At 48.9% G+C, this 15,321-nt stretch overlaps 1 protein-coding gene across 1 annotated transcript; it reads right to left on the reverse strand.

Annotated features, from left to right (window-relative positions):
- Window positions 1-1,550: 1,550 nt before the first annotated feature.
- LOC121083729 (arachidonate 5-lipoxygenase activating protein) lies at window positions 1,551-9,601 on the reverse strand. The gene is made up of 5 exons (XM_040584383.1): window positions 9,231-9,601; window positions 5,419-5,518; window positions 4,122-4,192; window positions 3,054-3,135; window positions 1,551-2,420 (listed from the first exon to the last, which is right to left on the reverse strand). Exons 1-5 carry the CDS (start codon window positions 9,298-9,300, stop codon window positions 2,258-2,260), a joined length of 486 nt encoding a protein of 161 aa, XP_040440317.1. The 5' UTR covers window positions 9,301-9,601; the 3' UTR covers window positions 1,551-2,257.
- Between the last annotated feature and the right edge of the window lie 5,720 nt (window positions 9,602-15,321).

Genomic DNA, 15,321 nt, shown 5'->3' on the forward strand with positions numbered 1-15,321 from the left:
ACCATTTCCATTTATAGCTAGATGGAAAATAGATTTTGCCTACATTTTCATGTCTTTTGTTATCAGAAAGGCTTTGATGAAGCAAATAGGAGATATCCCTGCAAAATAAATGATTACAGGAAAAGATGGAGCTTGGTTCCCTCAGAAGATGACCTGATCATGCCTAAATACAGCTGTGTAGAAAGCAACCATCGAGCCAACAGAGAGGCCTATGAGTGCTGAGATAAATCATTTGACCCAAAATAGACATTTGAATCCTCTGCCCTTTATAGCTGGCCGGAGGAGTGCCTCCTCTCATGCTAGCAGGGGACATCAGAAGGAGGTCAAGTGAGATGCTTCTTGCTATAGAGGGGAAAAAGGCACCAGGGGAGACACCCAGCTGCTGAGACCTGCAGGGTGGACACATAAGGTTGGGAGAGTCACCTCCCACAAGCGACGGTCTCCATCGACAAGCCTTAGACCTCTGGGAGACCAGGCTGGCTGCAGAGCCGGGACTGTGGCGCTGGTGAAGCATTTCCTCCTGAATCGGGTGACATCTGCGGTGGCAGTGTGAGCCTTTGCTGATATCAGCAGTGTGGAAGAGCTCTGTAAGTCCTGGCCACAGGGGTTACTCCGCTCCTCCTGAGGCGCTGCCATCCCTTGGTGGGCTGACCCCACAGGGCAGAGGGGTGGGGAGTCACCACCAAGGATGGGCAGCTGCTCATGAGCTGTGGAGGGAGAGAGTGGCAGAGAAGTGTGGTGTGAAGGGATTGGAGTGTGTTACCATCACTAGAGATGGAGGGGAGGGAAGGAACATAACTGCTGTACCCAGGAATAAGGTGTGTCCGCAGCTATAATTTAGAGGGTTATGTTATGGTTTTTTGAATTACCTATTCTAACCAGTGAGAACATTTATTAGCTAATCATCGTGCAGTACATAGGTTTATTCCTAATCTCTCACATCTAAAATTCCTGCAGAAGATTAAAAACTGAGAAAAGGTATCTGTTATTTCAGCAGTGCAAATGGACAGGTGCAGAGGAGAGCAGCTGTGCACAAGCACCTCTGCCCCATCGGGCAGCAACGAAACCCACCAGCCTTGGTGTGGTACAAAGACGGGCGGCGTTCTGTGCTTGCTTTTGCCAACAACTCTGCAAACCCTCTTCTCACATAGCAAGGAGTCTCTGTCCCTCCCAAAGGAGTCATAAAATACAGCTTTATCCATCCTGCATTCAGTAATCAGACAGGCTTAAGAGCTTAAGAACTCATAGGGTAGCGATGTTTAAAAAATTGCACCAGCCTATTTGTCTACCTCGGTTCGCTTCTCCAACCAAACCACTCCTCGGTACGGACTTGTAGGGGCACATTGTTAGTGCCAGAGGAAGAAAATTGAACTTGCTAATAGAAAGGGAGTTGTTAAACTTTCGTCCTTGCGAGGCCGTGCCCAGGGCAATTAGCAGCTTGCACAAAGAGCCAGGCACTGCTCCTCTTGCTGCGCTCACCGGCCAGCTGCTGAGCCATGGGGCGTCAGGATCATGCAGCAGGCAAAGAAGATGGGAGCAAACAAATTTCATCCTTTTAAACTGTTTTATTAAACAAAGCCAAGCAAAACAAATCCAACCCCACCGTCAATAAACCAGCTTCTCATTTATGCGAGATCCCTTTCCACAGCTCTGGGAGAACAAAAAGGCTGAAGTGCAAATGAGATCAGTGTCAGGAGCATTACGCACATGAATATTTATCAAGGAAGACCAGACAGGGACCAATTTGCCATCTTCCTGCAGCAGCAGGAGCTCAGTCATCAACAAGTGGGAGGGAAAGGGTAGGTGAAGAGGCTGGTCCGTGTCTTTGTGTGGGCAGGGGCATGCAGGATGCTGACAAGAGGCTGTGCCTGTGCATGAGGATAACTGCAGGAGTCATCGGTCAGGGACGATTCTGAGAGGCTCCTGTGTTTGGGGACTAAAGCTAAGTACAATGCAGTTACGAAGCAAGCGTACAATGCCCCTTCCAGTCATGCAATCAGCTTGTAAACTGCAGTTTAAAGAAAAAACTCTAAAGAATTAACTGGAAGTTGTTACCATTCCTTGGGCATGCTAAGTGCTCACGATAAATCTTTTTGCTGAAGGAAAAAGCAAGGTTAAATCAAACTACAAAGCCCATCAAGCATGAGATTTACAGCAATCTAAAAGGGTTACAGGTTCATTTCTTAAACAGTTGAATTATGGCTGCTTCTGGGTATTGATACATTAGCCATGCTGACCCTCTCAGTGCTGCAGGGAGCTAGGGTATGAGCAGCAACGGGGAGATCGCGCTGGTTATCGTTTTTATGTGCATTTCAAAGTCACTTCCGAAAAAGAAGACGAGGTAGTAGTTGAGTATTCCAGCCACGGACATGAGGAACAGGAACAATATGATGCGCTTTCCAAACAAGTAACCGGGAGTGCTGAGGAGACAGAAAGAGTGGAAAGCAAGTCATTAACGTACATCACCTCACGGGAGAAGTCCTCAGGCTTCGGAGTCTGCTGTTGAGACCAGCTGAAAGACCTCAGGCACTGAGACAGGGGGGCAAATTGCTGCTCTGTCTTGCATTGCAAGGCAGCTGCAAGGTCTGAAATGCCATTTTCAGGATGCATTTGGGTCTGGCTTTGGCCTGCCGTGCTCAGCGTAAGCTGCTGCTTGCTAAAGCGGCTATTCAGAGGGACTTGTATGTCTTCTCAGCCATCACAGGCTGGGATGACCTTGTTCCACATGTGTGTAATGAGCTTTATTAATAGCAAAGGATGATCTTGCACAAATAGTAGCACGAACATGCAAATTTGTGTGTTTGCAGAGGCTGTGGGCAGAAGCTGCCGAAGCAGCCGCTCCGTTCCTGCAGCTCCCCTGACCCCAGTGCTGCTGCACGTCTCCCACAGCTCTCTCCATGCACCCAGAAGAGTGGGGCTTTCCTGCCCTACCCCATGCAAGCACCCACCACAGGCAGCACCATGAGCCAGCAGCTGTGCCTGTACAAGTGGCAGCATCTGGTTCTGCTGCCATTGCATCCCAGATTTTGCAAAGAGGCACTGCAAGTCCTTACCTCTGAGTCCTTTCCCCGAGGTAGCCCACAAAGTACTTCTGCCTCACAAACAAGTACATCAGGCCAGCAAAGGCAGCAGGAGCTGGGTAACGGGTAAAGCAAGGTGTTAGAAACCCCAGCCCAGGTGTCACTGTACCTAATGTCCTCACCTGCTGCCTGGGCCAGACTGGGAAATGGGAACCTGCAGCCCTGGGTTTCAGGATGAGCTCTGGAATCAGGATGGAGACCTTTGCATGGGAAACCAAGCACTTGCCTTGCCCTCGCTCTGACTTTTCTGAAAACTTTGTGGGTATAATACTGCACACAGCTTTGCCCAGTGCTGAGCACACACTCGTCCCTGTCAGAAACCCAGTGTGGGTCACGCTGGGCTCAGGGAGGAGGGAGCCAGCTCAGGCACTGTCTTCACTGGAAAGAAACAGCAGCCAATAGATGCGCTAGTCTAGGAGCAGGTGGAGGACAGCACTATGGTCCAGTACTCATTTCTGAGCACAAAAAAGGGGCTTTCCCCACTAATCCTAGTTTTCCCCAGACCTGCAGGGAAAAGCCCCCTTCTCCTGGTCAGGAAACTTCTCTTTTCCAGAAAGAATAGCCACAGACCCCAGGAAAGTACTCAACTTTAGGTAACCTCAAATTGCATTCAAGGCGATCATATTTAGAAGTGCAGGTACATACTCCTGGGCTGCCCTCAGCACTGGGAAGGGCTGGCAGCTCTGGCAGTTTAATCAAATGAGCCCGTTTCGAGTCCCAAGGGTGAATAATGTGGCATCCGGCATCCAAATACTAAACCCTCCACTAAAAACACAGGGATCTCATCTGTAATGCCTGTATGGGAATTGTCCCTGGCCTGGATTCTCCTGAATCATGTCTGGGAACACATCTGTTGGCATAAACCGTGCCAGGAGCGTGCTGCCGCTGCCACCGCATATGTAGCTGCAGGACAGACGGGGGAGACGGGTTCCCCCGCTGCAGGAGGATTTGGTCCCTGGAAGTGTAACCTCCAAAGCACCCACCATCCCTTGCTGAAAGCGGTGCAACGATGAAGGGAAAAAAACCCTAAATGAGTGTTACCTTGGCTGCAGAGAAGGCCAGCACACCAAAGCACAGCGAGAAACGTAGGGTACGCATGTCCGCAGTTCTGGCTGGGAAGGAATTTATATGACAGAAGTCAGAACACGGGAAATAGACACAAAATCAACATTACACCAGCAAAGAATGGTGGGGGGCGAATTAGGGCTATGCTAACACCATTGCAGGTGGGTTTTTACTGCGGAGCGGTGGGAGGCCCCTGAGCTGCCCGCAGCAGGCAGCTGCTGGGGGCTGGCTGGCATGTCCATGCCCGAAAACCGCGGCTGCCTCACCCCCGGTCTCCTTCCCTGCTTCCTCCCCTGGATAATGGATGCCTTTGTCCTGCCCAATGAGGAAAACAAACCGTTCCACACACACGCCTGGCACCTGCGAAAGCTGCTTTCCTCCTCTTAACAGGTTTGATTATGGCACGTGTATAATAGATGCCGTGTGCTTTATTGGCTTGGAAAATTCTCGTAATTAAGTCATATTAATCAAGTTATTGGCATTGAAAGCTGCATGCAACCAACAAAAGGAGAATCGCACCACAAACATGAGCATCTCACAGAGTTAATGTGTCTTTGCAGGGGAACAGGAGTGGTTTCCAGCTGCCTCGTCCAGTTGGCAATGCTGTCTGAGGGGGAAGCACCCTGCCCTTGGCAGGGGTTGCACACTTGTGAAGGGCAGCACTTGGACATCCCATCCAGTCTCAAGCACATTTTCAGTACTTCACGGGTAATAAAAAATATTTTATGTTCTTTTCTTTCCTGGGTTGGAATCAATTTTCCCCTCTGATCTTTCTGAAGGGATGTCAAAGACAAGAGGTACAAGTGTGGTGGAGAAGTGGAGAGCCACGTGCTGCCCGAGCTGCCCGAACTGAGGGGTTTGTATGAGCTTTGCCACCAACCTGCTCCTCAGCAAGCTGGCACCTCTCTGCCAGCTCTTTCTTTTTGAGATGCAGTGCCTTTGGGAACATTGGCTGTGCTGGTATCACGCTTCCAGCATTAGCTACTGCTGGGTGAACTGGTTCCCAAATGAAGGGCCACGGTACTCATCAGGGCTGTAAGTCCAATATAAGTATGGTACGTGGTGTCCAGAAGGGAGCTGGCTTCACCATATTGGAAAACCATGGGTCTGAACACAGCCGCAATGCACACAGCAAGGGAATGCAACCAAAGCCTTCATCTGAGGGCATTTGGAGCCCACCTCTGGACGCCAAAAGGGTTTGTATTGAACCCTAATGAAGAGAGAGACAAACCCCGCTCTGCCACCACCGGCTCCTCACAGCTTGCCTACTCACTTGGCAGTGTAGACGCGGTCAAAGGCAGAGGATCCCGGCCGCTGGAACCCCTTGCCGTTGCAGTGTTTGCTTTCATGCTCCACTTTGCTAGCAAAAAAAGCTGTTAAAAAACACAAAGTATTCAACCTGAGATGTAACTTGGAGATATTGCAGAAGCTGGGCTTTGTAGGCTCAGCTCTATTCTCATGAGCATCCAGGCTGGATGGCGGGAGAGGAGGTGGGTGTGCAGGGGTGCAGGATGTGGCCAGCATGCTAGATCTGTCACCAAGGTATAATCGAGCCCTCTGCACAAGGGTGCAGTGCGATGTGACCTCAGACATCCCCACATGCCTGTACGTGACTGGTAGCCTGCCCTCATCTCTGAGCCCTGCTTCATTCCCACACGGCACTTCTGGCAGCCTGCACCTCTCTCTGCTGCAGAAGTACAATCCTGACTCGGCCCTTTGAGCCCTCAGTGGGGACAAAGCTTTCCAGTCAGAGCTGCCAACCTCAGACCTCAGCCTCTAACAGAGCAGGGAGACAAGTGAATCTATTCTCTTTTAGTGATACCCATTTGCCAAACCAGGGACATCCTGCAGGGCTGCTCTATTTTCCAGAAAGGCCCATTGAAAACCTGGTCCTGAGGGCTGACCTCGCTCTGCCCATCTTGTGCGTATCCTCCTTTAAAGCAACAGTGTTTTGTTAGGGTGCTAGCTGTCGCAAAAATGCAGCACCTCAAGATAATGTGTCATATGCTTGACAAACACATTTTATCTGATGACACCAGACCAGAGACCATTAAATCACGTGTCTAAATACACCAGACAGAGCCCCAACAGGCTACAAGCTGCAAGCTTTGTATTGTTGTGCATCCCATCTCAGTGTACCCAAATCACCCTATGGTTTAGAATATTAACAAAAGTTATATATAAAAGATAACCCATCAGGAAAGATGTTATTATAGCAGTAGAAATGTGACTTGATAAGCTGCAGGATTTCATCCCTGGAATGTGAAGTTACCTCTTTTATCCCCTTACTGATGCTGTAAGTATGTTCTTTGTACTTCCATTGCCTTCACTACAAGCTACTGAGTTTTTTGCTTTCCTAAACCGAGTGATTCCCTAGGTACATACAGCCTTTCTCTGGAAAAACCCACAGTGCTGGAAAAACCCACAGTGCTTTAAGCCAGCGTCCCCACCCTGAGCCAAGCTACAGACCCTCCCACTGCCACCAGCACGGAGCACTGGTTGGCTCCTGGAGGACCTGGCCCTGGGGGACCCGGAGCCAACACCATCCAGTGGCACAGGCACTGCAAGCTCTCAGCATCTCCACCTGCCCACCACCCCAGCCTTTGACATGGGGTTATTAACCTGCTCAGAGGGTCTAGGAGGACCTAGTTGAAGAGGACTAGGTTGAACGGCATTGTTTTGTCCAGTGCAAAGCTGCAGGTCTGGGACTGCATGGGCTCACCGGGATATGCACAATACCTTCTCTCTTCCTTTTAGCATGTATGTGAAATTACTAGAAGATGCCACAGCTTCAGAGAAAGCCGAGAGTAAGCTATATATACATATATATATATAAATCTCACCACTGCAGCAGGTGCTGCCACTTCCCAAATGCCAGCAAGCCACTGCAGAGAGTCTCTGCGATGCTGAGAGCCATCAGGCTGAACACAGACATGTCCAACATGACAGTTGTAACCAAGGACAAGAGCTTGGAAGTGCCAGTGGTGACACTCCTGGTGCACAGTATCTAGGATGAGAGCTGGGCAGGCCTGGGGGTGCTGGGTCTCCAGGGAAGGATCTGGCTGTGAAGTTCCAGGCATCTGTCCTGGAAGCTTTTGCCGTCTGTGATATGGTGTATGGATCCTGGGCCAAAGGACTGGACAGTAGGGCGAAGGCAGGGTAGGGTTATCATGTACACCCACACTGTGGATGAGGAACAGGCTTTGTCTCACTTCAGAGATACTGAGGAGTAAAAGCTGATGAATCCCGAAAGCTGATGAATTGCAACATCTTTCTGATGCAAAACCAAAACCTAAAGCTAAAGGCATGACTCAGTGGCATCCGGCCGCAAGAGTCATTCTGTGGGATACGGAGATTCCCAACCTGAAGAAAGTGGCAGTAAATAGACATCAGACTGGGGCAGCACCACAGCCCACCTCCAGCTTCAGGAATAACAGCATTCACCCAGACTATTTTCTAATCCTGCACCAGATGCAGAAAAGCATACAAACCCGAATTTGCATCATATTGACTTCATGTACTTAAAGACAGTTAAGCTGAAGCCCAAGTGCTTTGCTGAACCAGAGCCATAGCAAGAGTTCAGTACAACTGATGTCCCTTGACAAGCATTTCTACTGCCTTAATTATTGCATTCATTGCAGAACTGCATGTCAGTATGGTCTTTCTAGACAGAAATCCTGGGAGAAGGAAAACAGATGATGCAAGGTCTGAAATCATGGCTTAGGGCTGTGTGCCACTCGTGCTTGGCATGCTAAGTTCTCTGCCAAGCATCGTGCTGCCTGCTTGCAGCAGTTGGGTCAATAATCTCACAGACAAATTTCCATGAGATAAAAGCGTGTGTCAGGCTGGAAGGCAAATGCCCAAGTTTCAGAGTCAGAGGAGAAAACCCTGAATATAAAGCCATTTGTTTAAATAGCAAGAAATATATATTTGACACATTCAATTGCAGTATGTGCTGTGATCTCAGTGTGCCATATTCTGGTGATGTCACATGCTGTGCATTTACCAGAAACCAGTATTGGGGTAAACGATGTGGCATTTAGTGTCTATGTCGAAACTAAACCAGTCTGCATCTTTTTTTTTTTCCTCCCTTGCAGCCAGGCTTGTGTTGAGGCTCCCACCACTTCCCCTCTCTGCAGCAGCCCAAGAATAGCCCATTTCCTAGGACCAAATGTGGACTTTGCACTCAGTGGGAATCTCCCATTCGTACCAAGAAGCCTTCACAGGAGATTTTCAGCATTTGCATCGGCCCCTCATCCCACTTCTGACTCTTCTTGAACCTGGGTAATATCAGTGCAGCTGGGGCAAAACTCACTCCCTTCTCAGTACTCTGGGCAGAATTTCCTGCTAAAGTGATTAAGTATTTGTAAGAGATTATGATCAAGTTGAAATCAGATTTGCACAAGAGAGAAATTTGAAACTTGTTGTATTATTTAAAAAATGCTGAAGAACAGTTGAGACTACAGAGGTCTGAATAAGAGCTAAAAATGGAAACTTCTCCCTTGCAGGAAATGCGCAGTGTTCTTAGGACCGCAGTTAATTGAGATTAGTTGGACTGTAGGATGTGGACATGCAGGAACACAGGAGATCTGCCTGTCCACAAATAACCCAAACAGAATCCTGCAATGAGTTGTCGGAGTTTTGCCCCATTGACCAAACTCTGTGCAAAGGTCTGAGCCACTGCAGCCCCCGGGGCCCTGGCCCCTGCCCATGGCAGCGGGGCTCCAGCTGGAGAGCAGCCTTGGCGGCCCACATCAGGGGCTTCAGCCAGGAAAGGAGGTCTCAGTCCTCAAATCAAAATACATATTTTCACAGGGTACCCCAGTATATTAGTCCTTTCATTAGCTGGCATATGTACAACAAATTCACTCTAGAACAGCACAGAGTAGGACCATGTCACTGCCAAGACACTGCGACAATGGCATGTAAAATCACATGCTTTGAAAACAATTTCCAAAGCCAAAGTCATGCCTAAGCACACTTACAACCAGAGGTTATCTAGCCAAAGATCAGATCAGCATACATCATCCTGAACTCTTCCCAGCTCCCTTTTAGCCTTTAAATAAATGCTTATTTTTGTCTTACCATTCTGGACAACACTTATCAAGGTGACAATGGCGAGCAGGACAACGCTTCCCACGGTTTCCTGGTCCATTTTGCAAGCAGGCTGTCAGGGTGGATGTTGCAGCCTCGGCAGCAGCTCAGCCCTACGAGCACAGAAGGAGGAAGTGAAGGTCTTTCTTATCTTGAATCATGAAACACTTCCTATGGCTTCACAGGAGAGTGGCAGCACCCAGGTGCCTGTCAGAGCAACACAGCCACAGGCTCGCCCGCTCGCTCAGTCATCACACACAGACGAAGCCCAGAGAAACAAGAGATCCTATGTTTGTGATCTGAGAGGGTCTATATTGTAGATAGGTATCTATTGCCCTTCCTGTACAGGAGCAACATAGCAACCTTGATATCTAAAGTATGTCTGAACATTTGGCTAGCTGTGTGCAAGAGCAGAAAGGCTGGAAGAGACCAGCCAGGCTATCATGGCATTGCCTGCAAGTGCCCGACCACCCCACAAGTGTCTGGAAGGAGAAATACCTTTGGTGAGTCTCAACAACACTGCTGCTCTCAGACATGTGCCCTCCCTAGTCACATCTCCATCAGCCTCGCCAGTGAGGAGACCCCAGGTCTCCAGGTTGCAAGCAAAAAGCTCCTGATCCATCTGGCGTATTTAAACAGGCAGTACACAAATGCTGTGAGCATCATGGGTGGGCACAGAAAACCATCATTCATTACCAGAGATAGATCCTGCATCCTTCCCCCTACAAATAACTCCCTGGAAGACAGTAACAGCTGCCAGCATTCGGCATTTTACAGGCTCAAACTTCACAGTTGCACCCCAATTTTATCAGTCAAAGCCCAATATGGCTGAAGATAATTGCTGCAGCATGTGCGTACCTCAGTGCTGACCCTGTGGTGAAGAAGGCAGGGAAGCACAGATTGCAGCGTTGGACGGCTGCAGAAAATCCCGCAGCTTCTGTAAGATCATTGGAAAGCATCCTCAACCAAAGTGTATATCACTCGCTGACCCTAACTACTCTACTCCCTTTTGCCCATATTCTGATGGGGAAAAGCCTTATGGAAAATGCTTACCTTTAGTAGGGATTTAACACCAATAGAAGTAATATTTTCACTGGACAGAATCCTGGACAACTTTTTTCCTATCTGTCTGTGTCTACTCTGCCACATACTACCCAGAAGGTCTGAGTGCCACCTAGCATCCAAACCATGTCCGGATAACTGGTTACCTCTCTGGATGGGACACAGCCTGGTAGAAGTTCCCAGCGGGAGCCAAGCTGCAAAATCCATCTTGTTTAACGAGGACATGTTTACCTGCAACAGTGTTTTTATTCAGTTTCTCTACCATGCAAATTATTATCATCTGCACTATTATATCTGGAAAACTCTGAAGTACTTTGGGTACAAGCAAATATACAGAAACATGCTGGCTGAGAGGCAGGCGATAAACATTTCGAGTGGTGACCTACTGTTAACTTAATAGGAAAAAGCTGTCTTTCTGGGACACCTTCCCTTCCCTGCAGTCCATGCAGACATGACTGTGTGAAAAGCAAGGCCATAAATAGTATCTAGGTTTAGAATTTTAACTCTTGGAAAATTTGCTTTAGGGGGAAAAAAAAAGCAAATAAAAAACAACAAACCCAAGAACAAAAAAAGAAGTACAATAGCACTTTGAGAATGCTTTTATTTGGACTGAAACTCTCTTTCCCCCCACAAAACAGTCTTTTCTTACTTGACCATCAAAGTTTATGCTTTGTGGTCTACTAAGCACAGAATCGTAGCTGGTATTTAAGGATGGTATTTAATTCTAAGCTACTACTAATCTGAGGAGGAAAACCCATCACCTAAAGAGCGGTTACACAATTAAGTCAAAAGAGGAATATTGTCCAAGCAGATACCCGTTCTGTGACTGTGAAGAAAGGACCTGTGCATGGGCTCGGGCAGGCAGGAGTGAGCTGCTGATGGGAGAGGGCAAAGGAGACAGCACAGGTCCTCAGGGTATCTGCCGCAGGACCACTCCTAGTCATCCTCCCACAGCAGACACAGATCCTTCTCTTTCTTCTGCCTGTGTTATGCTGGTGTAAACCTACCAGGCACTTGCAGCTTGCTTTTGATTTACAAGGGGCAGTAAAAGCAGATGAGCCTGATCTGAGATCTGCTCCAACTTCCATGAAAATGCACACACTTCCCTGCTTTCAAAGGCTTCCTATAGGTGACTTCAGTTTGGCAGAAGCATCATATTAAAGGGGGTAGGAGTCAAGCTGCTAAGGTTTGAAGTTGCCATAATGCAAAACAAAAACCCGTACCAGGAGTTTATGCCAGCAGGTTTTCGAGCTGGCCAGCCCAAGCTTCCAGCCCACAGCCCATGTGCTTGCCAGGTTGCGAGGGCTGAGCAGCTGATGCCTTCGTTTTTTCTTCATCTCACTCTTTTGTTTTCCACCTCTTTGCTTTGCTGCTGCTCAGCACCTCTCACATCATCCTTATCCCTGCTTTGCTCTTCTGCTCTGCCCCTTCTGATTCCCCCCATCCCCTGGCACTTCTTGGCACCAAAGGACCCTCCGGCGGCACTGGCGCTTTGCTGGAAACCCAGCCTGTTACTGCTTTTTGCCAAGGCTCGCTCCAAAGTCACCCCTCATGTATGCATAGGGCTTCACCCTCCTCCATGCAAAACAACCCCCCATGACATCAACTCCAGGGCTTGCTAAGCTGATTTCTGGGTGTGCAGGGGAAAAAAAAAAGCTTTGCCAGTGAGAATCTGTTTGGTATGGCTGCTGTAAAATAAGAACTGTGGCGTTTTGGGTGTTTTTTTTTTTAAGTGCAACATCACTCTGAGGGTTTTCCTTAAGGCAAAGCAGAGGAAATCAAGAGGGTATGAGAGATGTAGAAGAAGTTCCATCTCTTTACTGTGGCAGAGCAACACTGTTGTAAGTATGGTGGGACAGAGCAGAAATCCCTTGCCAGGAGTATTATCTTTTCATACCCCTTAGCAGTGGCATAGCTGCAGGATGGAAGGAGGTTCTGGCAATTTTTTTGGCAATTTGGGGGATTGCCTTGGCAAGGAAGGGCTAAGGTGGGGCCAAAATGAATCTGCGAACAGCTTATGTCATATCTACACATCATATTGTTCCCTCTCCCTGAGACCTAAACATTTGGGTGGCTCTTGCCTCCTCTTCTTTTGCGGGATACACACAAGATCACTGTCTCAGTCAGGCAAAGTTGGCACCACCATAAAACCCTGTCCACCTGGGAGAAAGATCAGTGCAGGACACCTCCATCATATTCCACTTGGCCATTTGAAATAATGGATTTTTCTTAAGAAGATAAAAAATAAAGGGGGTGGTGGGGTGGTGGTGGTAGACACCTTGGGGATCAGTGCCTGCATCAGCTGTAAGCCCCAGTTGTGGTCGGTGCTCTCCAGGCAGAGGTAATTCTGTGCTTCAGCAGCTGCTGTCAGACCCCAGCCCTTCTGCTTGCTGTATTGCTGTTTGACATCCACATCGTCCTGTCTGAGGGAGATAACCTTGACACAGTGAGCCATGAAGCTCATGAAAATGTGCAAAGCCAGCGAGCTTTTCCAGTTGTGCTGCGAGGCTTCCCACACATTAATCTCCTCCTCTGGAAATCTTGAACAGCCAGTCAAAATAATCCTTTTGTAGAATTGCTTTCGTACTGAAGAGGAAAGGACTGGGAACACAGATCTATAAATATCTTTTGGGATGTTCATCTCTCCTCTCATGCATGCTGCTCAGTGCTTGGCTGCAAGGACTCCAATGAAAGTGCATCTCCTTGTAAAATAAAAGCTGCTGCTGTGAAGCTCCCATATACAAATGTCAGGCGACACACAGCCATCGTGCTTTACCATAAATGCAATGGGACACGAGCCTCTTGGACTGGTTGGTTGGTATTAGCACTGTGCTTTGCAAACTTAAAGCACCACAGAACCACCAACTATATAGTACATCTACATAGGCGTGTGTGACTACCTGCCATCACGTCAGTCTGCTTCAGCACCACATCCTCTCCGAAGCCTGACAAAAACCTGAAGGAGAGCATAAACAGAGCTGGAAACGTGAAGTGCAACAGGGCACGCTGCAGCTTTTTAAATGCTGTCTGCATTTTGCACGGCCAAGAGAGTGACACCACGGAAGCAATCAGAGCGCCGCCTCGAAAACCCATCCTTCTCCACATTTCCCAGACTTCTTCCTTTTCGTTACTGCCTCCACACTCCATTTGTACAAGTTCCGCTCAAAACACAGCACCTGAAGACAGAGCCCATGGTCCCCCCGGTCCCCGGCACAGCCTCCTCCTCACGCTCCGTGTCTCACCCACTGCTCTCCCGGCTGCGTTCCTGCCTCTCCGGCGAGCCCTGTGTGACAGAGCGTGTGCGCCGGGCTTGACGGCCCCAGAGCAGCTGTTTGGGTTCATCTTTATTAAATTTCAGCAGGTTGAGCCTGGAGAGGAGCTGCAATGTAGTGAGACTAGTTTGAATCTGAGTCCCTCCAGCAAGGTGCTGGAAGCCCGCCTCCAGCTTGGGCATGCTGGCAGATTTGGTATCTTCCCTGCCATCAGCAGACCAAAGGATGGAGCGGGGGCGCAGGACAGCACCTTCTGAGGCCTTTTTGGCAAAGCCCAGGAAGCTATTGATCCATAGGGTTTGAGCAGTGCCCGGTGAGTGGCAGAGCCACCTCGTGGGGATCTCCTCTGTCATCTTTCCCTTCCTTGCTCCCAAGAAGCAGCTTCTCAGCAGCCATTGTGCAATGGGTTTGCATGGCAAGGTTTTGGTAGCCGAGGGGCTACAGGGGTGGCTTCCATGAACTTTGTGAGGTACCTGCCGGCCCATTTCTCCAGCCCACCCTCTGGATAGCAGCTTGACCCTCTGGTCTCTCAGCCACTCCTCTGAGTTCTCTGTTGCCTGCAAACTTGCTGAGGGTACACTCTGCCCCATCATCCAGATCATTAATTGAGATGTTGAGGAGCATTGATCCCTGGGGTACACCACTAGTTACTGGCCTCCAACTAGATCATGACACTGGCCACCACCCTCCGGTGGTGTTCAGCCAGTTTTCAATCCACCTCACCACCTGCTTATCCAACCCATACACCAACGGATTCTCTGTGAGGATCTTACAGGACACTTGGTGAAGCCATACTGACTACTAACAGTTTCTTTGTCCTTGATGTGCCTGAAGATGGTCTCCAGGATGAGCCGCTGTATCACCTCCCCAGGGATCAAGGTGAAGCTGACTGGCCTGTAGTTCCCTAGGTCATCCTTCTTGCCCTTCTTGAAGTTGGGGGTGGCGTGCTTTCTTGGTGGCAAGTCCTTGGGCACTTCTCCCAGCTGCTATAATCGATCCAAGATCATTGAGAGTGACCTTGCAATGACATCTGCCAGCTGCTTCAGCACTTGTGGGTACATCACATCAGGGCCAACAGACTTATGTACGTGTAGGTTGCTTGAGTATGCCCTGACCTGGTCCTCATCCACCAAGGATATGTCTTCCTCACTCCAGCCTTTGTCCTCTGTCTCTGGGACCTGGGATTCCCGAAGGCAAATTACACTCCTTTGGCACAATTTCATTTTCACAACTCACATTGGCTGTCGTTTTCACCTTATTACCTTTTAGGTGGCTGTGAATTGTTTAATAATTTGTTTCATAGAATTTTCAGAGCTGAAGGGAGGCTGCTTGGGCAGCAGATTCCTGGGTCTTCCCCTCCCTCCCCTTGGAGATGTTTCTTTTGCCATGGCTCATTTCTGTCAGCGTTCTCACTATCCATCAGCTCCTGCAAATAATTATCAAAGGTCTTTCAATTTTGTGGGATGAATTTTGTCTTTTGTTCCTCGAGTCTGTGGTCACAACTAGTCCTTTTCGTATCGAGATTGTGGAAGAAAAGGTGCTGGATACTTTGGCCACGTGTCAATAGGTGGATGCTCGGGTTTGTGTTCCTTGTCCTTGGCGTATGACCATGGAGTTTCTGCTTGCCAGCACCGTGGTCTGTTGTCTCTGCACGAAGCTTTCAGGCTCTCACTCGCAACTGTCCCACCAACAGACCAAACTTGGAACGCTGTTCCTTTTCTGTTTGTCTGCAGCTCGCCTGTCCCTTG

Source organism: Falco naumanni, chromosome 2, assembly GCF_017639655.2.
Source record: "Falco naumanni isolate bFalNau1 chromosome 2, bFalNau1.pat, whole genome shotgun sequence".
NCBI lineage: Eukaryota > Metazoa > Chordata > Aves > Falconiformes > Falconidae > Falco > Falco naumanni.

Bases quoted from the DNA above. Each gene is read 5' to 3' on its own strand.
- LOC121083729 (XM_040584383.1), bottom strand. From the start codon at position 9,300: ATGGACCAGGAAACCGTGGGAAGCGTTGTCCTGCTCGCCATTGTCACC. The intron at 3,136-4,121 runs GTAACACTCATT...CCCGTTACCCAG, and splicing joins TGGCCTTCTCTGCAGCCAAG to CTCCTGCTGCCTTTGCTGGC. The intron at 2,421-3,053 runs GTAAGGACTTGC...CTGTCTCCTCAG, and splicing joins CTCGGGGAAAGGACTCAGAG to CACTCCCGGTTACTTGTTTG.